Raw genomic sequence first — 23582 nt, 5'->3', positions numbered from 1 at the left:
TATGCTGGATAAGCACTGCACCCATAAGCCACATCTCCAGCCTCACACCTTTTTCTTCTCTTTTTTTCCTTTTGAGAAAAAGCCTCATGTGGCCCTTCTGAGACAGGGTCTCACGGCATCCCTCAAGGCTTGGTGCTCCTGCTGCCAGCTCCTAAGAACTAGGGCTACAGTTGTACTTTGCCATGGCTGGCCATTTTAGTTCGCATTTTTGTTCTCAAATTTATTTATTTTATGTGTGTTTGCCTGCCTGAGTTTATGTGCACCATGTGCATGCAGGAGCCCGTGGCGGTCAGGAGAGGGCTTTGGAGCCCCTGGAACTCGAATTACAGATGGTTGTGAGCCACCATGTGCGTCCTGAGGACTGAACTCAGGTCCTCTGAAGAGCAGCCACTGCTCTTAACCACCAAGCCCCTTTGCAGCCCTTGTTTCTTCATTCTATGGTATTTTGACAAGATCATACTATGTAACTCAGGCTGATTTAGAGTTTGCTCTGTAGCATAGGTTGGCTTCAAACTCTTGATTCTCCTGCCTCAGCTTCCTGAGTGCTAGATGACAGATGTGCACCACACCCCTGACAGTTTAATGTCATTTTAAATCCCAAATGGGGACTTTCTGAGGAACTACCAGCTATCAGAAATCAGCAGGAGCCTGCGATGGGGGCACATCTGAGATGACCTAGTCACCCACAAAGAAGACTGCAAAGTATATGGTGGATCAGCCTGAATCCACAACGAAGTCACTGGGCCTGGTGGGTGATCCTGGAATCTTCCTTGAGGGGCTGAAGTCCCTGTCTGCTAAGCTGTCACAGGGCCAGGCACATCAGCATGAGTAAGTGTCTCCAAATCAAGCAGGGACGGACTACGCTAATGTGCACTCTGGGAGACCTGGTCTGCTTCCTCCAGCAGTGTGCGTGGACTGGAGCCAGCAAAGGAGATGGACAGTTCTCTCGGAGGATGGCTCATCATGTGCAGAGGCCCAGAGTAGGGATAAAATGTAGCCACTGTGGCCCTACCAGTGGCATAGGACGTCTGGGACACAGTGTGGATATATAGGAGGTTGGAGTGAGGGACAGGGCTGAGATACAAGACAATAATTCCAGGCTGATGAGACTGCGGGGGTGGGGGGGCTCTGAGGAGTAGGGGATGGTCACCTCAACTCTGACTCCGGGGCAAAGGACAGGAGGAGGCTTGACAGAGGATTCGAGAGGTAGAAGGTGAAGCGTGGGCTGGGACCGGTGCTCTCCAACCCCAAGGCCTTTGCAGGACCTGTCCCCTCTTCCTGCCTGGGGCACCTGGGTAGGTTTGCCAAGGGCCCTGGATGAAGGTCAGCCAGTGTGGGGCCATTCCCTCCTCACCTCGGACATCTAGCTTGCACTCAGCCAGGGCCTCCCCCAGTTCATTGAAGGCGCGGCAGGAATAGGTCCCTGCATCGAAGGGTGAAGGGCGGCGGATGTTCAGCGTCAGGATGCCCTGATAGTTGGTTATGAGGAATTTGGGATCTTCATGGATTTCCATCTTGTTCTTCATCCACACCACCTTTGGCTAGGGAGGGGCACAAAAGAGGAGGCTGATGTAGAGGGGTGCCCTCGACAGAAGCCCGTGCCACTACCTGGCTGGGTGGACTTGAACCAGTCACTTTTCTCTCTGATCCCCAGTTTTTCTTCTGTACAGACAAGTACATGATGCCTCGTGCTCAAGGGAAACAGCGACCTCCCATTGTTCTCAAAAAAGGTAGCGCCTTAAGGCCCCCAGTTTGGCCACCCTTCCTCCCTTTTCTTTACCTTTCCCATCCAGGACCCTGACACTGTTCCCTCCTCCTCCAACACCGCTCTTCCTGCCTGCCCCGCCCTTCCCACACCAGTCACCTCCTGGACTGGGGTGCCGCGGTTACTGTCCCAGAACTGCCTGTGTCTCTCTATCATGCTTATCACCATTCACAATTTATATGATCTGTGAGAACTTAGATCAGTCCTTCCCCCCCACACACAACACAAACGGAACTTCTTTGTTCCATCTGTGAAGCACACGTGAAGTCCAGGAAAATATTTGTGGAAACAATGATGTAATTCAGCAAATGGGATGAATGAATAAGCTGAGAAAAATGAATTAATTGGCACATGGTTAAAGGAGATGGTGGGTGGATTTATGAACGAATGGATGAGAATACCCAGACTTGGTGGTGCACACCTAAAAGCCCGGCACTCAGGAAGTGGAGGCAGAAGGATCTTGAGTTCAAGGCCATCCTAGGCTACAAGAACCCTGGGGCCTGGAGAAATGGTTCAGTGGTTAAAAGTGCTTGCTGCTTTTCCAGAAGATCTGGGTTCAGTCCCAGCTCACAGCTGCCTTTAATTCCACTTCCAGGGAGTCCAGAGCCCTCTCTGGCCTACAAGAGCACTGCACACACAAAGTGCACATACAGACACATAAATTTTAAGATATTTTTAAAGAAAAGAGTGAACTTGTAACTGGTTGGCTGAGGAAAACCCCCAGGGAGCTTTGCAGGTGTAGATACTTGCCCAAGGTTTTCCAGGGAATGACGGTGCCCACAAACAGGACAGGAGAGGTGGGCTTCATGAATGAGGTGTGCCTGGCAGTCGTGAGGCAGAGAAAGGGCAAGAGGGTTCAGGATTGTCTGACACTTGGCCTCCACCAAGGGGGCCGGAGGGAGGAGCTGCTGGTGTGGTGGCTTCCCCAGACCCCGCCCCGGCACCTTTGGGTGTCCTCTGACAGCACAGTTGAGAGCTGCAGCATATCCTGCCACCACTACCCGATCCGTCAGCGGTGTCAGGAACTTGGGGGCCGTTCGGAAATCATGCTCCCTGTATTCCAGTGATTTTAAGGTGATTCCTAAGGAAGAAGAGACACCTATAAGGTGAGTCCCACCCCAGCTCCAGCCAGGGACCAACAGCCAGGAGCTGCAGCTCAAGGCCAGGCAGCCAGGCCCCGCACCTGTCTTGAGGATTCGAGCTGTGTTCTTGGAGACACCAGGTGAGTCACTGAGACCACAGATGTTCTCGCTGAAGACCCGGAAGTAGTACTCATTGCCCACGATGAGATCGGACACTGTACAGCTGGTGTGGCGATTGTGTTCATAGACATTGAACCACTCCTGGAATGGGGACAAGGAGGGACCAAGGAAGGCAAGCTCATGGAGGACACACGTGGGTACAGACCCAGGAAGGGCAGGAAACAGCCTGTCTTTCATACTCGGCCCACTCCCTCTCAGCCACCCAATCGCCTAGCCTCAATGTCCCAGCTGTGAAACAGAAAGCTCAGCTCTGTTCTGCCAAAGCCACCAGCATTTCCCGCAGCCCCTGAGGCCCCTCTGTTCCCTCACCATGGTTTTTTTGTCAGCCTTCTGGACAAAGTAGCCCGTGACCTCGCTGTTCCCATCATCCTTCGGCGGCTGCCACTCCACCAGTGCATTGGTGCCCCACACCTCCTTCACCATCACGTTCTCAGCTGGCCCTGCCTTTTCTGCCAAGAGGGTTGGGGGTTACACATCATCAAGGGGCCCTGATGCCTGGCTCTGCCTCTCCCTCCCCTCCTGGTTTTTTCTTTTTGACTCGTAGCTCAGGCTGGTCTAAAACCCACTATATATCCCAGGACTACATTAAACTCCTGATCTTCCCACTGCTAGCCCATGAGTGCTGAGATTATAGGCACAGACCACCGCACTTTATCTAGTGCTGGACGTGGACCCTGGGGCCTCATGTACGTTAGACAAGCACAGTGCCAAGTGAGCCCCTGCCCCACCTTTCACCCTTCCTATTTCAAGCCTCCCTGTCTTCCCTTTGGCCATGTTCCTCCAGTCCCAGCCTCTCCCCTACTCTGACTTCCCTCTCCTCCCATTCCTTACTGGCCTCTTCCACCTGCTCCTGAGCCTGTTCTATCCCTCCCCCACACCCCCCCCCCACTCCCCCACACCCCCCACCCCCCGGGCTCCAGCCTCGCACCCACAACCCGGATTCGGATGGTGGCAGTGTCCTTCATGTTCTCTATCTGCACACTCAGCTCATACTCTCCCGAGTCAGAGCGGGCCGCCTGACGCACGAAGAACACGGTGTCGAAGTCGCTGGTTCGCACATTCACACGGGAGGTATCCAAGGGAGCCCCACCCTTTGTCCACACCACCTGAGGCCGGGGCTTGCCCTGGGAGAGGTTATAATGTCAGGTGAGTGGGCTCTTCAGGCCCGAGGGCCTGGCTACATCACTGCCCCTGGGCCTGATACCATACTGGACTTGTACTTGACTCTAATCTAGGCCCTGATCCCCACTGAACTCTGGCCATGGCTTTGATCCCAACCCTATCTCTGAAGTCCACCTTGACCCCAGCCCTAGCCTTGATCCAGACCCTGGCTCTGACTTTAGCACAAACAATGGTACTGGCCCTGAACCTGACCCTCTCCATAGTCTTGGTCCCCAGCCCCACCCCTAAGCATGACCCCAACTCCAATCCTGTCCATAGCCCCAACCCCAGCCCCAACCCTTGGCCCTGGCCCTGATCCCAGCTCTGACCCTGGCCCTGTCCATATCCCCAACCCCAGCACCCACACTGATCCCAGCTCTGACCCTGGCCCTGTCCATATCCCCAACCGCAGCACCCACACTGATCCCAGCTCTGACCCTGGCCCTATCATAACCCCAACCCCAGCACCCACACTGATCCTAGCCTGAGTACCTGGAAGGGGATAACAAGATTGAGAGCTTCCCCCACTTTTCGGATATAGGTCTGACGCAGGTGGCGGGGGAGGCGGATCTTGGGTTGCTCTGAGGGTGTGAACAGAGGGGGTTGGTGTTGGGCTGGGGACACTAGAGAGGGATGACACCATCTGAGGGACCCTCACTGAAGGACACTGAGTCCTCAGGAGGGCTGAGTCAGGGACTGGGTATCACTCACCCACAATCTCCCTAATGGTGACCGGCTGAAGGAGGGTGGCTGGTTCACTGCGCCCTGCAATGTTGACCCCAACAACCCGGAAGAGAATCCTGGCTCCAGTTGGGAGATCCTTGACAGTGAAGCCACACCGTTCCACGGGTTCCTTGTTAGCCGGGACCCATTCCTCAGCTAGAGAGAGGAGTCACATGTGGAGCTGGCCCTTCCCCTGACCTCTGCACTGGTTCCCCCACTGTCCCCCCAGAAACAGCCCCAGCACAGTGAGGACTCCGTGAATACAGCGTAAGTGGGAGCAGCTCTGGTCAAGCCTTCCTGAGAATGGGTGAAGGGCCACACCCATCGCGACATGGAGCCGCAGACCTGCCCCAGCGCTGCTGTGACCCCCATTTCAAGGACAAGGAAACTAGAGGCCCAGGTAGGTTAAGAAGCTACTTGAAGTTACACAGCTCCAGCATGGTGCAAGAAATTCCAGGGGTATGAGGGTGAGGTGCTGCCCAACTGGAGAATGAAAAGGGGAATACCGGGAAGAGATGGGGGCAAGAAGCTGATGGGGCAACGTTATCACTTTCCTGCATGACCTGATGTGGTGGTCACAGTTCCAAGTCAAAATGAAGGTTCTGAATCATAGAGACCAAAACCACACAGCCACAGGCAGAGCAGGTAGGGCTGGGGCTGCTCGGTTACTGATACGGCTGGGCAGATGGTGTCAGTGTGGTGTCCTGACCGCCAGAGAAGTGATGCATGGAAGACATTCTGCAGCCAGGGCTGTGAACCCCACGGCAGGCTGTGTGTGTGTGTGTGTGTGTGTGTGTGTGTGTGTGTGTGTGTGTGTGTGTGTGTGCCAGTGTGCATATTCGAGTGTGCATGTACATGGGTGGGTAAATGAATATTTGAGTGTGAGTGCATGGCTTTAAGGAGTATGTGTGTACTAGTGTGAGTGTGTGACTGCATGCCAATGTGCTTCATGAGTGTGTGTGGGTATGTGCAAGTGCGTGAGTGTGAGTGTGTTTGTGGGGGCATGCAGCAGAGGTGGGGTAGGGACAATGGAGATGACAGTTACAGAGATGGTTGGGAGGGAAGACTATTAAGACAAGGAAGAGAGGAGAGGGGAAGGGAGGGAAGGAGGTAGAGGAAAATACAGGAGAGGGAGGAACAGAAAGACAAGGAGCCCCTGCTGCGTGGAGGTGGACGGAGAGTGGGACGACGCACCGGCCTGAGTGGTCCAGCCTATCCCAGGCACTATACCAGCCCCTGTGCATCTCCCAAGTCCAATCCCAGCTCAACGTAGGACCAAGTGCCACTTACAGCCCTCCAAGCAGTACTCCACCAGGTAGCCATCAATGCCGCCAGCACCAATCCTGTCTGGAGGCCTCCACTTGAGTGTGGTGGTGGTATCTGTCACATCCTCCACTGTGAGGTGCTGGGGTGCACTTGTGGGGGCTGCAGGGATCCAGAGGGGGGACAGGAGCCAGTGAAGGACCAGAGGTCAGCAAGAGAGGGCAGGGGTCAGCAAGAGAGGGCAGGGGTCAGCAAGAGAGGGCAGGGGTCAGAGGCTAGTATCACTGTGATGGGCCAGAAGTCAGTGAGCAAGAAAGGGCTTGAAGGAGATTAAAATAGCACCCAAAACAAAAAGCCACTGTGGTGACACACACCTTTAATCCCAGCACTGGGGTGGCAGAAGCAGGAGAATCTCTGTGAGTTCAAGGCCAGCTTGGCCTACATATCAAGTTCCAAACCAGTTAGGACTACACAGAGAAAACATGTCTCTAAAGACCGAAAAAAGAGGCGGGGGTGCTGGGGCTGTAACTCAGAGGTTAAATGCCTACCTAGAATCTGCCAGTGAGAGGCTGGGGGTGTCGCTCAGTAGTAGAGCCTGTGTCTAGAATCTCTCAGTGAGGAGCTGGAGTTTTGTGCAAGGTCTGGGTTCGTCTCCAGCAACACACACACACACACACACACACACACACACACACACACACACACACACACACACACTCACACGAGTTCCAAGCTCTGTGGGTCAAAGGCCAGGTGTGGGACTGGAAATGGATGTGGGGCAGGGTAGGTGGGAGGGGCATGTGGGGAGGGGCGGGCCATTGTACCAATGGGCATGAAGGGCTTGGTGTTCACGCTGGGCTGTGAGACACCGATGGCGTTGACAGCGAAGACCCGCATCTCATAGAGGATGCCCTCGATCATCTTTGTGGACTCGTAGGTTGTCTCGGTGAAGACTTCAAAGTTGAGCTTCATCCAGCGCTGAGAACCTTTCTTCTTCCGCTCCATCAGGTACCCTGTGGCTCCCCAAGCAGAAGGTTTGGGGGGCCATGGTGAGATCTAGTGTCACATTCGGGGCAGGGAAGGGTCACATGGAAAGGATCGTGCAACCCCCATCAGATCGACTCTCAGCTTCACAGAGCCTTCTGGTGGCTGCCATGCGTGGCCTTGGGAAGCCAAGGGTCACAGAATTCCCCAGGCTATGAAGCCAAAATTATACTTATCTCCAGGTCACTGAGGAACAATGAACCCTGGGAAAGGTTAATGGGGTCAAAAAGTAACAAAGATGGAAATCTGGCCGGGCGTGGTGGTGCACACCTTTAATCCCAGCACTCAGGAGGCAGGGTCAAGCTGATACCTGTGAGTTTGAGGCCAGCCTGGTCTACAAAGTGAATTCTAGGCCAGACAGAGCGACACAGTAAGACCCTGTCTCAAAAGGGGGTCGGGGTGGGGGCTACAGGTATGGCTCAGTCGTTAGTGCCTGCACAAACATGAAGGCCTGAGTTTGGATCCATAGCACCCACATACAAGCTGGGTGTAGTAGTGTGCGCTTGTAATCTCAGTGCCGGAGACAGAAGGCTCCCTGGGCTCACCAGCCAGCCAGTCTAGCCTAGTAGGCGAGCCTTAGGGTCGGTGGGGAGTGATGGAGGGGGACACTCGAGGTGGGCCTGGCCTCCACGTGCATGTACACACAAGTCAAGAGGAGAAATCGTGGAAACTTAGTTCTCTGGGGAGACCCACAAGGAAGCTGTGGACTCGGGTAAGAGATGAATGAAAGGTCAGGGAACATGGGAGTCACGGGGACACTGGTATGAGGATGCTAACCAGTCACGGGCTGTCCTCCATCGTACTTGGGTGGCTCCCAGACCAGAATGGCCCAGTCTTCTCCAACTGAGGTGACACGAACGGCCTCTGGAGGGTCAGGAACATCTGGGTGGGGGTGAGGGACAGTAAGAGTGTCAGGGGCACCCCTAGAGGCCTCAATGAGCCACCCCGTGCATCATCCCCCTTGACCCCTGCTTACCCACAACCCGCAGGAAAATGGAGGCCACATCCTCGCCCACAGGGTTGGTGACTTTGATGGTATAGCGGCCCTCATCTGCCCGTTCTGCACTCTCAATCACAAAGCTGCTGCAGTCTGGCCTCTGCTCAATGTGCGTCCTGCCCTCCGTGGCTGTGAACACCTGGACAGGGCCGCCCAGCAGCCAGGCTTGTATCACTCTCCCAAACCAGGCGCGCCTCAGGACCTCACTATGGCCACACGTATGTGAGTTCTGACTCAGCGGACTCACCCTGACTCTCCTCCTCCATCCTTCCTGTCCCCCCCACACCCTTCACTAAGCACATGTCTTGTTCCCAAAAGTCACAATGTATCTATATACACACAGCCTGACAATCCTTTTTCTTTCTTGTTTTCTTTCTAAGACAGGGTCTCTTGTAATCTAGACTGACATTGAACTTCTTCTGTAGCTGAAGATGATCTTGAACTCCTGCTTCCCCTGCCTCTACCTCCCAAGTGCAGGGATGGTGGTGTGAACCGCCATGTCCGATCTGTGCAGTGCTGGGGATAAAATCCAGTGGTAGAGGCCCTGCCTAGAATCCCAACCACTCCACTTCTGTCTCAAGCTGCCTCCTGCTCTTTTTATTTTATTTTATTTTATTTTATTTTATTTTATTTTATTTTATTTTATTTTATTTTATGTACATTGGTGTGAGGGTGTCAGACCCCCCGGAACTGGAGTTATAGACAGTTGGGAGCTGCCATGTGGGTGCTGGGAATTGTACCCGGGTCCTCTGGAAGAGCAGCCAGGGCTCTTAACTGCTGAGCCATCTCTCCAGGCCGCCGCCTCCTCCTCTTAAGACCCCCTGGAAGTCATCAGGTCTTCCAGGACGTGAGGAAAATGACCTTACATTCCTACAGCTCCTGCTCTCTGGCCCCCATAGCTCAGTCTTGGCCATCTTGGGAAGCAACTGTGGCTTGTGTCACCTCCCCCAAAGGACTGCATCTGATCAGGGTGGCACCTGTAGTGGTTAGCTGGTGGGGAAGAGTGGATAAACATGGAACCATGCTGTCCATGTTCCAGAAGAGAGGACCTCGGTGACGCTACATGAATGCTACCCGAAGACTCGTGTCCTAAAGGCCTGTCCCAGTTCATTATATTACTGGAAGGAGGTGGAGCCTTTAAGTGATGGGACCTAGAGCCTGGATGTGATGGTGCACACCTTTAATCCCAGCACTCAGGAGGCAGAGACAGGCAGATCTCTGAGTTGGAGGCCAGTCTGGTCTACAGAGCGAGTTCCAGGACAGCCAGGGATACACAAAGAAACCCTGTCTCAAATAAAAAAACCCAAAGTGGCAGGACCTAGCAAGAGGACATCCAGTCATTGGTAAGTGGGGGTGCCACTGAAGAGGATATTGGGGCTCTGGACCCTTCCCCTCAGTGTGTCCCAGCCATTATGAGGTGAGCATAATGTTGGGCTCATGGCTTGCATAGACCAGTCCAGCCTGCAGTCTTCAGAGGTGTCCACACAGAAGGAAGGTGTCCTCATTCCATAGAGAATGAAACTGAAGCTCAGACAGGGAGAACACCTGCCTGATGCCACTTACCAGAGCCAGAGGGAGAGGGACAAGGACAGAACCTACCTCATCTCCCTTTAGCCAGGTGGCCGTGGGAGGCGGCTCCCCCGTGATAGCCACATCCAGCCGCAGTTTGTTTCCAGCCACCACAACAATCGAGTTATCTGAGGTCTTCCCCGAGCAGTCCAGGTGGATCTTTGGGGGCTCTACAGGCACAAAAGAGGCACCGTGGACCTGGCTTCCCAATACCATCAAAGAGTCCCCAGAGAAGCAACGTTCCAAGTCCAGACCCAACCTCCTCCCTCAGTCATGAGTCATACTGGGGCCACCTGGCCCTTACCTTGCTTGGGTACATACTCCACTTTGATTTCTGGAAGAAGGAGTTGGGATGGTTAGAGCAAAACTCTCATGTCCCTCCCTCATCTTTCCTTCATAATCCAGGGGCAGAGGGAAGCATCTGGAAGAAAACCTGAGTCTTGGGTCCTAGGGGAGGGAAAGACACCCAGGCCACCCCTACTCCCTATGGATACTCATGTAGCATGTACCATGCCCTGAACATCCCACTGACTATATTCATGGGCCCCACAGACACTTGCTATGGCCTCCATTGTACAACCAGGGATTTTAATCCTGAAGAGAGAAATTCTGGGATTCTGGAGGTCTGGGAGGGTGGGTTCTCCATTCCAAGTAGAAAAGGAAGGCTGTCTCTACCCAGAAAGTTGAGCTTGGCTGAGAGGGACAGGGCGTAGCCATCAGGCACAAATGTGTAGTCTCCCTCGTCCTCGGGGCGGACATCATCAATCACCAGCTTGTGGATTCTAGAAGGCAGAAAGGAGGTGGGTAGGGTCAGGTCCTCCCATGTGCTTCTGTGAACGCCAACATGAGTGTGGAGCCCAGGGGTCTTCCTCATATGTCATTCCTCAGGCACCATCCACATTTCTTCCTTAAGATTTATTTATATGTGGGCTGGAGAGATGGCTCAGAGGTTAAGAGCACTGGCTGTTCTTCCAGAGGTCCTGAGTTCAATTCCCAGCAACCACATGGTGGCTCACAACCATCTGTAATGAGATCTGGTGCCCTCTTCTGGTACACAGGCAGAATACTGTATACATAATAAATAAATCTTTAAAAAAAAAGATTTATTTATATATGCATGTTCGCCTTCATGTCTGTGCGCACCATGTGTGTGCAGTAGTAGCTACAGAGGACAGAAGACAGCACTGGTTCCCTGGGACTGGATTTACAGATGGTTGTGAGCCACCACGTGGATGACGGGACTTGAACCTGAGTCCTCTGCGAGAGCAGCCAGTGCTCTTAATCATTGTGCCTTCTCTCCAGCCCTTCTCCTCCATTTTGTCACAGGGCCTCTCACTGGAACCTGGGTCTCACCAATTAAGCTGTCTGGCCAGCAAACTCCAGGGATCCTCCTGTCTCTGCCTCCCAGTGTTGGGATTATGGGCATACACCACCACGCCCCAGCTTTTTATGGATGCTGGAAATTGAACTCAAGTCTTCATGTTTACACAGCCACTGTTTTTACTTGTGGTTTTGTGATGTTCTGGCCTGAGCTTAAATCCCACTTCCTAGCTGTGTGGCTTTGGGCAAGCTACCAAGCCTCTCTGTGCCTCCATTTCTTCATCCATAAACAGAGGTAATGATAACACTATCTCAGAGTCGTGAAACATCTAGGGTAGACCTGGTACTCAAAAAGTTCCCTGTCAGCATCCAGACTGGCTACGATCATTATCAAGGCTACCAGCAGCTACAAGAACACAGGGACAAACAGCCCTCATGAAGAAACCCAGGAGGATGTAGCACTGGACCAGAGTCATGGCTCTCAGGCGTTCAGCAGATGAGCAGGCATTTCTCTCAGGTGTTCACACACCGCCTGCAGAATTCTAACCTCTTGCTTTCCTGTGTGTCCCAAACATGGTCCAAGTTGACCCCTCCCTGCACGTGCCTTCCTTTGCAGTGAGACCTGGTGGATCAGCCTGCTGCCACCCAACCCACAGACTCCTATTAAAACAACCCTCCTTTTCAACCAGTGAGTCTGTGACAGCCATAGCTGATACATGTGTCCCGCCCACCCAGTCCAAGGACTCAGACACCCCACTGTCTCCTCAGCCTGCGCCTCACCTGCCCACATGGGAGATGGTGATCCTCTTGCTGGGCCGGACTTCCACCCCATTCTTGTACCACTTGCCCGTCACTTTCTCATCAGACACTTCACACTTGAACACAGCCTGCTCCGAGGCCTTCACTGTCAGATCTGCAATATCCTGCAGGACCTCCAGTTGCTTTTCTGGATAAGAAGGAAGAAGGGTGGGAAGCCGATCGCTCCAATCAGGCCACAAATGCTAGTGAGCACCCACTGTGTGCTGAATGCTGTTCTGGGGATATAGTGAGGAGTAAGCCCCAAACTACGTACTGGACATGGAAGGTCACGTTGTCATGGGGAATAGTGAACAAGGAAAGTCCATGAATAGGAGTGAAGTGGGCTGAGAAGGGCAGGGGAGACACCACAGAGAATGCCGAGAGCCTCCCAGGAAGGGCATATATGCAAAGGCCCTGTGGTGGGTTGGGGGCATACTCAGTGGTAGAGCCTCTGCCCAGAATTCTCCAGTGAGAGGTTGGGGTGTAGATAAGTGGATTCCTGGCTAGCATGCCCTAAGATGCAATTTATTTTCCCAATATTTTACTCAGAAGGTGTTGACACACAGAACTCCTGGGGAAGGAGAGCTGAGCTGAGTGTGTGTGTGTGTGAGTGTATGTGAGTGTGTGTATGTGTGAGTGTGTGTGAGTATGTGTGAGTGTGAGTGTGTGTATGTGTGTGAGTGTGTGTGTATGTGTGTGAGTGTGTTGTGTGTGTGTATGTGTGTGTGTGAGTGTGTATGTGTGAGTGTGTGTGTGTGTGTTCATGCTTGTCACCTCCTCTCCATCCTTCCTTTTCTCTTTCTCTCCCCTGGACAACAGTATCACCTGAGAGCTGACCTTGGCAGGCTGTTCCTGTGAGTCAATGCAGTGTGCACTTGTTTAATGGCCGATATGGGAAAAAAATGTATTTATTTGGATGTGAGTGACATAGATTTTTGTTTTGTTTTGCTTTGCTTTTCTCTTTGTAGAAATATAGGCTCTCGGGACATAAGGTCCTGTGGACCCTTCTCTGACCCACTTTCTCCTGGGGTGGCATTTTATATAACAGTAAGTTGGTAAACTGGGACATTCACAGGGTCCTGTCATGCCTTTCAAAACACACCTGATTCTGTGTCATGCGTGGTGAGGGGAGTGGACAGATGTGAGTGCAGCAGGCAGCATGACTGTTGTGCCAGTCTGGGCACAAGATGGAGAGTCTGGCCAGGTTGGGGTGGGAGAGGACATACACATCGATCTGGAGCCTCAGCTCTCTCCAACCCTCGGAGAGGAAGCCATACCTTCCACAATGAGTTCAGCCTCGCATTGGCCACCGTTGGTTATGACCTGATAGCGGCCCCCATCCTCCTGGGTCACATCAGAGTAGATGAGGATGTGCCGTTTCCCGTCCTTCTTGAAGCGGTAGCGTGCCTTGTAGGAGTCCTCCCGTGTCATCTCCACACCATCTTTCATCCTAGGTGGAGGGAAGACAGATCAGTGGTCTCAATGAGGTGGGAGGATAGATCGTGCATAGATCAGGGATGGGAGGGAATGTGCTTGGTTTAGATGGAGAATGAATGGATGGAGGGGTAAGGGATGGGTGGGTGAATGAATGATAGAAGGATAGATTGATAATGATGGGTTGAAAGATGATAGATAAATGACTGAATGAGTCGATGTAAAGGGGGTTGGGTTGGGGGGATGGATGGAGAAATGAATAGATGAAGTTATGAACAGATAAATAGATTGATGATAGATGGGCAGACGGATGGTGATGGATGGGTGGAAAGAGGGGGAAAGGAATAGAGGGGTGATGGATAGAAAAATGGATGGATGGATGGATGGATGGATGGATGGATGGATGGATGGATGATAAGGATGGATGGATAATGGATAGGTGGAGGGATGATGGATGAATAGGTCAATGGATAATGAGATGATGGACTGATAATGATTGGGTGGAAAGATGGTAGGTGAATGGATTACAGAAGGATGCACAGTAGATAGAATGATGATGGGTGGGTGATAGAAAGATGGATGGATGTGTAGAGGGATGATAGATGTGTGATGGATAATGGATGGGTGGTTAGATGGTGGATGGATACATGCTGGATGGATGAGAGGGTGATAGACAAGTGGATAACAGACACATAGATGGATCCAAGGACAAATGACTGGCTGATAGATGAATTAATATTCAGTGCAACAGGATGGATCAGGAAAAGATCCTAAAGATAAACAGACGGGATGAACAGAGGTCAGTTCTAGAATAAGGAGATCATGAGCAAAGGGGGGATTTAAAGAGAGTAACTGGGGTCTCAGGTGCCTCCTGAGCAAAGATCAGAACCTCCTAGAAAGTTTTGGGTGTGCTAGAGACCAGGGCTGCGGTGAAGAACCTAAAGGCAGCTGTGCTCAGCTAAGAAGCCAAAGCTCAACTCACTCACCACATGACCTGTGCACCTTCTTCAGACACCTCCACAGACATTTCCACTCGGTCACCCACAAACACCTGCTGGTCTTCCAGTGGGGTGACAATCAGGACTGGAGGCTCTGTGTAGTGAGAGAGAGGAAGTCAGCAGTCTCAGGGCCCACTCCATTTCCTCCCTGCTTCTCCGGGCTCAGGATGGAGCCAGCCCCACCTTTGACAAAGAGTTCTGTGAAGCACTTCTCGTCTTTGACTGCCACCTCGTATGCAGCGTCATCCGCCAGTGTGCACTTGTTGATGGTGAGAATTCGTTTCTTCCCCACATTCTCAAACACATACCTGCCGTGAGAGTACCCATCATAGAAGACACAACCCAAAGGGAAAGCTGAAACCCATACTTGTTTCTGGGCGCTCACTCCAGACCTCCCTCTGTGCAGCAACTGCCCTGTGCATACTTGCTGCTTGGTTTGATCTCTTGGCCATTCTTGAACCACTTGAGAGGAAGGTCTGGGTCACTGATCTCCACCACCAACTTGATCTTGTTGCCCCTGTCTACTTGGTAGGCTGGGTCCAACTTCTTAGTGAAGGCTAGGGATGGAGAGAGGACCACAGGGTAGAGGAAGGATCAAGGAATGTGGAGATGCTCATCGAGGACAGGAGACCAGGGGGTAGAGAGGAGACTTCCTTGTTGCCCTGATCATCTCTAAAGGAGCCAGGTCTTCCTCCCAGACCTCGGTCTCTCCAAGATCAAGTCCAGAGGTCTCTGTGGACTTAGAGACCTTTGAGAGAGAGAGGCCCACCACTTGTCAGATTAGGACCAAAAGCTGAGTCCAAGGTACAGATGTCCCCAGTGTTGGAGGACTTCAGGACAATCCCGTCTCTCAGGGCTCAATACTGACCTGCACTCTTCTTGACCTCCACCTTGGCCTTCTTGAGCCGCTTCAGCATGCCACGGAGGTCAGTGATACCATATTGAAAGGCAATCTTCTCGTACTCGCTCTTCTTGGCCCCTTTCAGGAGCTCCCAAATCTCTGGGGGAATGCCCAGATCATCATCATCTTTCTTCTTCTTCTTTTCCTCCTCAACTACCTCCCTGGGGAAGCAGGGACACCAGTAGTGAGGTGGTTAAGGTACCCCACCACCCCACGATGAGATTTGCTGTGTGACTCATCAGTTACCTGGTAACTCTGAGCCTTGTTCTCTCCCTCTTGGATCATTGCCCAAGCATCTTCCTTCCCTCCTTTTAGCCACTTATCTATCCATTCCCCAATTATCCAGCCCTCAGCCACACATCAATCCATCTATCCAGCATCTATCTGTCCATCCATCCAACCATCCAGGTATTTACCCACCCACCTACCCCTACATTCATCCACCCATCCGCCCACTAATTTATTCATCTATCCATCCATCCTTCTATTCCACACATCCACCTGAATACCCACCCATTTATTCATTATCCACTCCTCTCCATTTATCACCCATCCATCTCTTCTTCCACCTTACCTCCCCTTCATAAATCCATTTCTTCATTTATCTGCTACCCACACATCTATCCATTTCCAGTTGTCCATGTATCCTACCCATCCATCTGAACACTCATTCATCCATCCTTCCTTTCCTATCTCCCTTCATCTAACTATATAAACACCATTGAATTTATCATCCAATCATCCTTCCCTCTCTTCCTCAAGTCTCTACCCATTCATCCATCTTCCATCTATCCAGTCCTCATTCATCCCTCTGTCCACCCAGTCTACCCACTCATTCATCTAACTGGGTAAACAGTCATCCTTAATCTACTCTCTATCCCTTCCCCCACTCATCCATCCATCCATACAACTACCCATTTCCACATCAATTTCATTGATTCATCCATCCAAGTAGTCAACTAAACATTAATCCCTTCACCTTCCTACCCATTTATCCATTCATTTATTCATCTATCCATTTACTTTCCTACACATCTACCCACTCACCATCCATCCATCCATCCATCCATCCATCCATCTATCCACCCTTTCACTTTCTACCCATGTACCCATATACTTACCCATCCATCCCTTTCACCTTCCTACCCATGTGCCCATTCACTTATCCATCCATCCACTTATCCAACAAATATTTACCAGTCACCTTCCTTTCTAGGTTTTTCCACCCATGGTCTCTGACATTCACATCAGAAGCCATCCCTTCCCTGTTCTAACCTTTGCCGTGACTCCTCACTACCTTCAGAAGGGAGCCCCAGCTCCTCATCCTGGAAATCACCAACCTACCCATCTTTCCACCACCACCATTCCAGTCATCCAAACCAGATTCATGCCCTGTCCTTAGCACTCCAGCCTCTTCTCTGCCTCTCGGGGCTCTTTGCTGCTTCCAGCCTCTTACGTCCCTGCCTTTGTGTCCCTTTCCTTCCTACAAACGCTAGTACCAATGATTTCTTCTCTGTGAGGTACCTATGGTCCTCCAAGGCAGTGACCTGGTCTTGCCCTGATGTCTTAGGTCCTTGCCGACACTTCCTCCAACCACACCAAACTGCCTCATGTGTGTCCCTGTCTTTGGATCTTCCCAAGGCACTGAAGGAGTCAGGCCAGGATCAAGTGGGGCTTCTCTGTGCCTCCATCTCAGCCCAGCCCCTAGTGGACCGATGGCCTCACAAGATGTGCAGCACATGGAAGGAGGAATGCATGCAGGAATCTTCAGGAAGGAAGGAAGAAGGGACAAAGTAGATGCACGGGTGAACTTGGGGCATGAACATTGTATCGATATTGAGAGCAGAGGGTGAGAGGACAGATCAACAGAAGGACGGATAGAGAAGAGCAGGATGCATGCATGCATGGCTAGGACATCAGAAATGGTTGAGCAAGCACTGGGTCACAAGTAGATGCAAGATGGCCAAGCCTGTGGCTGTGGGTAGAAGACCCACAGAGGAATCAATCAATAAGCAGAGCTGTCAGTGGGAAAACTGGAGCCATGAAGGTGGACATATGACCAATAATCGGGTGGATACATGAGAAAGAGTAAGTGTTCTGAAGAACAACAGTACATTGTTGCCATCTATCCACTCTGTTCTGCATGTGTGCACGTGTGCATCTGTGTGTGCAGCCAGAAGTTGCTATCAAGTCTTTCTTCAATCATTTTTCTACCTCGTTTCTTAAAATGTTTTTAACCACAGCACATGTGTAGAAGTCAGGGAACAATTTTCAGGAGTCAGCTGTTTCTCCAAAGACTGAATGTTGGTCATCAGGCTTGGTCACGGGCACCCTTACCCACTGGGCCATCTCCCTAACCCACCTTACTTTTTGAGACATGGTTGGTCTATCCCTGAACCTGGAGCTCACTGATTGGTCTAGGCTGGCTGGCCAGCAAACTCCAAGAATCTACCTATCCCGATTTCAGCCCTGCTGGGATTACAGAAGCGTGGCTCTATCCCTGGCTTTTACACAGGTCCCGGGGATTGAAACTCAGGGCCTCACACTTGCACAGTAAGCGCTTTACTGATTACATCCTCACAGCCCCAGTCCAGTTATTTTTTACCTACAGAATACCAACCTCACATTGCTAATTTTAACAGAAAGCTCTAAGGGATTGGGTATGTCAGTGATGGGTTGAAGAGATGAAAGGACACTGCTGGCTGGCTGGGTGTGGGGGGGAGCAGATGTCTGGATAGGATGTTGGGTGCTGTTGGGGAGGAGGGGTGCAGGTACAGTTGAATAAACAGGCAGGGAGGTGGATGGATATAAAAAGGACAGATTGGTGTAGGGAATGAGTGTGGAGAGTAGATGGGCAGATTGACAGATAGATGTCTGAGTGTAAAGGCAGATGGGTGCGTAGAGAGCTGGGAAGCTGGTGGGGGAAGAGTGGATGTGTAAAGTGGGTAGGTGGGTTTGAAGATGGAGAGGTAGATAGCTATGTGGATGGAGGATGAGTGGACGGATTTGTGGGTAGGGGACCAGTGATGGGTAGGTGGTAGGGTGGAGGGATGCATAGCTGGACCAGTAAGAGGCTGGAAGCCTGGGTGAGCAGGGTGGATGCGTGGCTGGTGGCTTCAGGGGGAGTAGGTCGAGGACTTGCTGGGCAGGTGCCTGACTGGATGTCGCTGTAGGCAGGGGTAGGGGTGGATGGTCTGGTGGGAAGGAATGAAGCTGTGGAGGAGATGGTACCAGAGTAAACAGAAAGCTTAGGGGTGGAGGCTGGAGGGATGGCTCTGGGCAAAGTGCTTGCTTCATGAGGACCTATGTCTGTAAAAGCCAGTGTGGACTGCAGGGCATGCTCTGCAGTTAAGTATACACACAGCTTTTCTGGAGAACCCGGATTCAGTTCCCAGTGCCCACATCAAGCAACTTACAACCACAGGTAGCTCCAGCCCTCGGGGGTCCGGCACCCTCTTCCGGCTTCCACAGCTATTGTACTCATGTACACAAACCCACAGGCTAATAAAAATGAAGTCCTGGGGGTGGGGCATGGAGAGAAGTGGACCCCTGGACCTTGTCAGCTTGCCCTAGCCAGCCTATTGAATTCCAAGTTCAGTGAGAGACCCCATCTCAAAAACCAAAGTGAAAGGCCAGGCATAGTGGCACACTCCTTTAATCCCAGCAACTGAATACTGAAGGCAGACAGATCTCTGTGAATTTGAGGCCAGACTGGTCTACATAGCAAGTTCCAAGCAAGGCCAGCCAAAGCTGTATAGTGAGACTTTGTCTCAAAACACAATAAAGAAAGAAAGGCAGTGGAGCGTGATAGAAGACACCAGAAATCAACCTCTGCCCCCACCCCTCCCCACTCACACACCACACGGAGAAGGAAAGAAAATGAAGGGAAGAGAGGGAGGGAGGAGGGAGGGAGGAGGGAGGGAGGAGGGAGGGAGGAGGGAGGGAGGAGGGAGGGAGGAGGGAGGGAGGGAGGAGGGAGGGAGGAGGGAGGGAGGAGGGACGGAGGAGGGAGGGAGGGAGGAAAAGGAGAAAATCCAGGGAGGTTGAAAAGAAATGAGGTGTTGGCACTTTGGCCATCGTCCCTCTCCCAAGACCCCCCTGTCCCCTCTCTGTAGCTAGGCCAGCTCACCTCTTCTTCAACAAGCCGCTGAAATCCAGCTCCCCCGCATCTTCTGACTTCCCGTCGCCCCTGTGATCATTATGAAGGAGTGTGAACCGCACTAGGATCAGTCCCAGAGGCTCCACTCCTTGTCCTCCATCTCCACCCCCCCAAGGAGAGCCCCCCTTGATTCTCAGGGCCAATGGCGCCTCTTCCCGGGACCCAGGGCACTCACGAACGCTTGAAGCTCTCAAGGCTCTGACCGGAGGCGTCCTGTCGGGGTGCTGGGGACAGGTGATAGAGAAGTAAGATCAGGGCCAGGGTATCCTGCCCAGACATTCACAACTCACAGCCTCTTTGGGGACCCTTTCCTCCATCTTTTGGGTCAATGCACCCTTTCTGAAGGCCTAGACAGTGTGCTCCCTCTCTGTCTGTCTCTCTATCTGTCTGTCTGTCTCTCTCTCTCTCTCTCTCTCTCTCTCTCTCTTTCCTGTGTGTGTGTGTGTGTGGGGGGTATTTGAAACAGAGTCTCAAACTATGTAGCCCTGGCTGGCCTAGAACCAAAACCATCCTGCATATCCCTCCCCAGTTTTTTGGATTTTGAGACAAGATTTCACTGTGTAACCCAGGCTCATGTGGAGCTGGCATGAATCATCCTGCCTCAGTCTCAGGGCTGGGTGAAAGGCATGCACCAGGGATAATTTCTCTACCTTTTGGAGTCCCACTCCCCTGGCCGCCAGGCCGCATTCTCCTGGACAGCTGGTCCTTACTCCCCCAGGTCAGGGTGATCTCATTCCTCCAGCCCCTCACTTTCAGACCCCACACACTGTGAGCTGTAGAACCCCAGAGGCTGCAGGACCCCTGCTTGCTCCTAAACCTGCCTAGTCTATACACCCCATCCTGAACCCGCACATCCGGATTCTATGAGGTGGGAGGCCCTAGCTACCCAAGCCTTCAGCACACTTACACAAACCTGGAAGCCTCCTGAGCATTTGTATGCATACCCCAAGTTGCTAAACATCTGTACCCCTAACTCCATACCTCCTCCTACACAAGGCCTGAAGACCTTGCCCCCCCCATTACTAAATCTAGACCCTCTCCTCCAAGAGACTGTGACCGCCCCACCCCCACACCTGCATCCACCGCAGCTCAGTCTAGAACCCCCCACCCTGACAGCATCCCCTGTCCCGCCTGCGCACCCACTCCCACCCCCATCGCCAGCGCACCCTCCACGTCCACGTTGAATGGGCAGCTGTCGCAGACATCCTTGGCTTTGACCTCTAGACGGTAATCCCCGCGGTCCCCTAGGACCACCTTCCCAATGTGGAGTTCCACGGTGTACACCTGGGGGCCAGGGGCATGGCGCTTGTGACTCACAGTCCCCAAGTCTCCACCCGGCCCCAAAGCAGAGTTCTCGGTCTGGGACAGCTCGCCCTCCAACTTGCAGGATCTTGACTCCCTGGGGCCTCTCGGTGGGTGAGGAACACATGGCTATGCCCTGCTCGAGCCGGGTTTGTTAGTTCACCCTGCAGAGCTCAGCCACCACCCCAGGCGCTGGCTCTCTCAAGGGGGTGCCAGAGCTCCCAAGCACCAGCTGGGTGGCTAGCTCCACTTCTGATCCCACCAGGGTCTCACATTGCTAGCAGAGTCGTGGGATTCCTTGAAAGAGAATCGGGCTCCACTCTTGCTGCCCAGCTCCTGCCACTTCCCCTTGAACCACTTGATGGTAGGCTTGCCCGGGAGCTCCTTTCCGTTCACCTTGGCCAGAATCACTGTGTCCGTCCCTGGAGGAGGGAGGCAGGGAGGAACCCACTTCTCCAGAGAGGACCCTGAGCTCAAGACCCAGCCCTCCTCCCTCAGATCCAGGGGGTCCAGGCCCAGCCCTCCTCCGTCCGATCCAGGAGTCCTCCCCAGCTCTCCTCCCTTAGACCCAGGAGTCCTCCCTCAGACTCGGGTTCTAGACTGTTCTTCTCAAGTGCTTACCAGCCTCCACTGACACAGAGTCCGGCTTTTTCAGGAAAATGCCTGTGGGCTCCTCTGCAGTTGGGGATTGGCCCTCAGGTGGGGCCTCTGCTCAAGAGAAAGGATTAGGGTATCAGCAGTGGTCTAGGGGAAGCAGAGGCCCTCTTTGGGAAGGGTTCTGGGGTCAGTAAGAATCCCTCTGCTCAGAAACCAGAGACTAGAGGTGTGGCTTGCATTTTTATCCAGAGGGCATAAACTTTGCTAGGCTCTCTCAGCCCCTTGGGCCTCAGTTTCCCCTTCTGTAGACCAGCAGGTTATGGCCAGGATGGTCCTGAATGGACTTTCAGGTAAAGGACATGGAAATATGGACACAGCCTTTGGGGACTGGGCAAGAATTACTTGAATCATTACTCAGAGTGAAGTGCCAGCCTGGGTGGGGTGCTGGGGAGCCAGGAAGGACTGTGGCTCTGTCGCTGTGTGGGGACAGCTACAGGAAAGGGATTAGGAAAGGCTAGGGCCACTGTGCAGAGGGGCCAGGCGGAGACAGTTGGCAGAGCCCCAGGGGGCACCTCACCTTTGGGGGTTTCTGCAGGAGCCGGCTTAGCAGGGGCTTCCTTTGGCGCATCCTTTCCTTTGGGGGCCTTTTTGGCTGCTGAACAGGAGATGTGGAGACTTCAGCTTAATACAGTGCTCTCCTCCCCAAGAATGCAGAGTCCAGACCCAGACCTTCCTCAGACCTGGGGGTCCAGGCCTCAAACCTTCTCCCTCAGACACAAGGTCCAGATCAGGCCTTCCTCCCTCAGATGGTGGGTTACAGATCCCCCCCATTCCAGGCATAAGTTGATCCTAACCCTGAGTATGGAATCAGGTTCCCCCAACCCTCGTAGCCTCGCCCCAGACTCTGGCCGTCAGCCTGACCTTTCAGGTTTGGGGTATAATTAGCCCTTCCCCTGGGATGGAAACTGGACACTGGTGCTGACCACAGCAGTCTCCCATGTGGTGCGGGTCACTGACCCATGGGTCAGTCTGTGCAAGAGAGCTGGTGTCCACCTCAGTCTAGCTGGGCTGACACCAGGGGACCAGCCACCTTGGGGAAGGTGATGCCAGGATTCATGTGCAATGCCCACTTCCAGAAAAAGAGAAAGCCCCAGCCAGCATACAGACTGCTCCTGTCCCCAAGGAGTAAACCTAACCACACATGGAGAGATACTGGGGTCTGGGACAGGGCTAGTGCTTGCCAAGCAGGCGGGAGGCTCTGGATTCCATGCCCATCGGAGCAGGAAAAAGAAGGCTCCCCACCCATGGAAAAGAGACCCATAATTCCTGCACAGAAGCCCAACTTTCACACCAAGGGGGTTCTCATCTTTACACAGAAAAGTATCATTCCATGCATATGGAGTCCTACTGTGTCCATAGAAGCACTCCATGATCTAGAAAGCCCCCAATCTTCACTCAGTGAGGAGACTCAACTACCTTGAGGGAGTTCTCCCATCTGGAGAGGACCCTATCCTTAAGCTGAGCCCCAGCAGTGCACAGCAAGATCCCATAAGCCCCAAGAAAAGGAGCCCCCTCGCTGGGTGTAGGGGCGCATGCCTACCACCCAGTTCTTGGGAGATTGAGGCAGTAAGATTGGGACTTCCAAGCCAGCCTGGGAGTGAGTTTGACACCAGTCTATAGGGCTGGGGGGGGGGGGGGGGCGGGAGGAGAGAAAGAAAGGATGAAGTAAGCAGAGAGGGAGAGAGAGAAAGAAACCGAGCCCAATTTATAATTAGACAGCTGAGATTTCTACCCAGGATGGGTCTCCCAGTCCCGGAAGAGGGAGGGTGACTCCTGACCCTACACAGACATGAGACCCCACCACCCTGCACTAGGAAGTAATCCATCTGTGCACAGAGAAGGGGCCCATCTTCCCCAAGCAGGGAAGGAACCCACACTCCCCCTAGATGTAGGACCAGGCAAAGAGCCCCCTCCTCCCACGGTAGAGACATGCCCTAGTCTGCAGTCCCTCTCCCACCCCATCCCCGGGAAGGTTTCTGGCCAGCCACCTGGTTTAGCCTCAGGCATGTCGGCGACCTCCTCCCGCTCCCAGGACTGGGACCGCAGTAGCTCTAGCCAGGCCCTAGTGGAGACAGGTGGGTTCCTAGGAGGAGCCCTTTATGGAGGCTCAAGACTCCCAGGAGGCATCGCAGGGCCGCCCCACATTCCTCCCGAGTGCTCTAAAGGGCGAGAAATAGCTAACAGACCGAGAGGGGTGGAGGAGTGCCAGGGCCCCAGTGGGGGCGGGCT

The 23582-nt window shown here is 53.0% G+C and overlaps 1 protein-coding gene across 1 annotated transcript; it reads right to left on the bottom strand.

The window, feature by feature from the left end:
• Nucleotides 1-1151: 1151 nt before the first annotated feature.
• Mybpc2 (myosin binding protein C2) lies at nt 1152-23360 on the bottom strand. The gene is made up of 27 exons (XM_052760326.1): nt 23342-23360; nt 21871-21948; nt 21318-21404; nt 20970-21118; nt 20561-20678; nt 19570-19618; nt 19365-19424; nt 15203-15396; nt 14759-14891; nt 14518-14642; nt 14323-14428; nt 13180-13352; nt 11885-12050; nt 10460-10566; nt 10089-10118; nt 9815-9954; nt 8195-8354; nt 7996-8100; nt 6999-7187; nt 6202-6336; nt 4900-5067; nt 4681-4769; nt 3956-4151; nt 3337-3476; nt 2949-3108; nt 2710-2846; nt 1152-1541 (listed from the first exon to the last, which is right to left on the bottom strand). Exons 1-27 carry the CDS (start codon nt 23358-23360, stop codon nt 1152-1154), a joined length of 3603 nt encoding a protein of 1200 aa, XP_052616286.1.
• Between the last annotated feature and the right edge of the window lie 222 nt (nt 23361-23582).

The sequence above is a fragment of the Peromyscus californicus genome, unplaced genomic scaffold (genome assembly GCF_007827085.1).
Source record: "Peromyscus californicus insignis strain IS unplaced genomic scaffold, ASM782708v3 Scaffold_4__1_contigs__length_199733344, whole genome shotgun sequence".
In the NCBI taxonomy this organism is placed as follows: Eukaryota; Metazoa; Chordata; class Mammalia; order Rodentia; family Cricetidae; genus Peromyscus; species Peromyscus californicus.
The sequence above is the reverse complement of the archived record's forward strand: the minus strand, read 5'-3'. Positions and strand labels throughout refer to the sequence as shown.

Bases quoted from the DNA above. Each gene is read 5' to 3' on its own strand.
- Mybpc2 (XM_052760326.1), bottom strand. The intron at 10,119-10,459 runs GTAGAGACAGCC...TCCTTCTTCCAG, and splicing joins AGCCAAGCTCAACTTTCTGG to AAATCAAAGTGGAGTATGTA. The intron at 8,101-8,194 runs GTAAGCAGGGGT...ACCCCCACCCAG, and splicing joins CATTTTCCTGCGGGTTGTGG to ATGTTCCTGACCCTCCAGAG.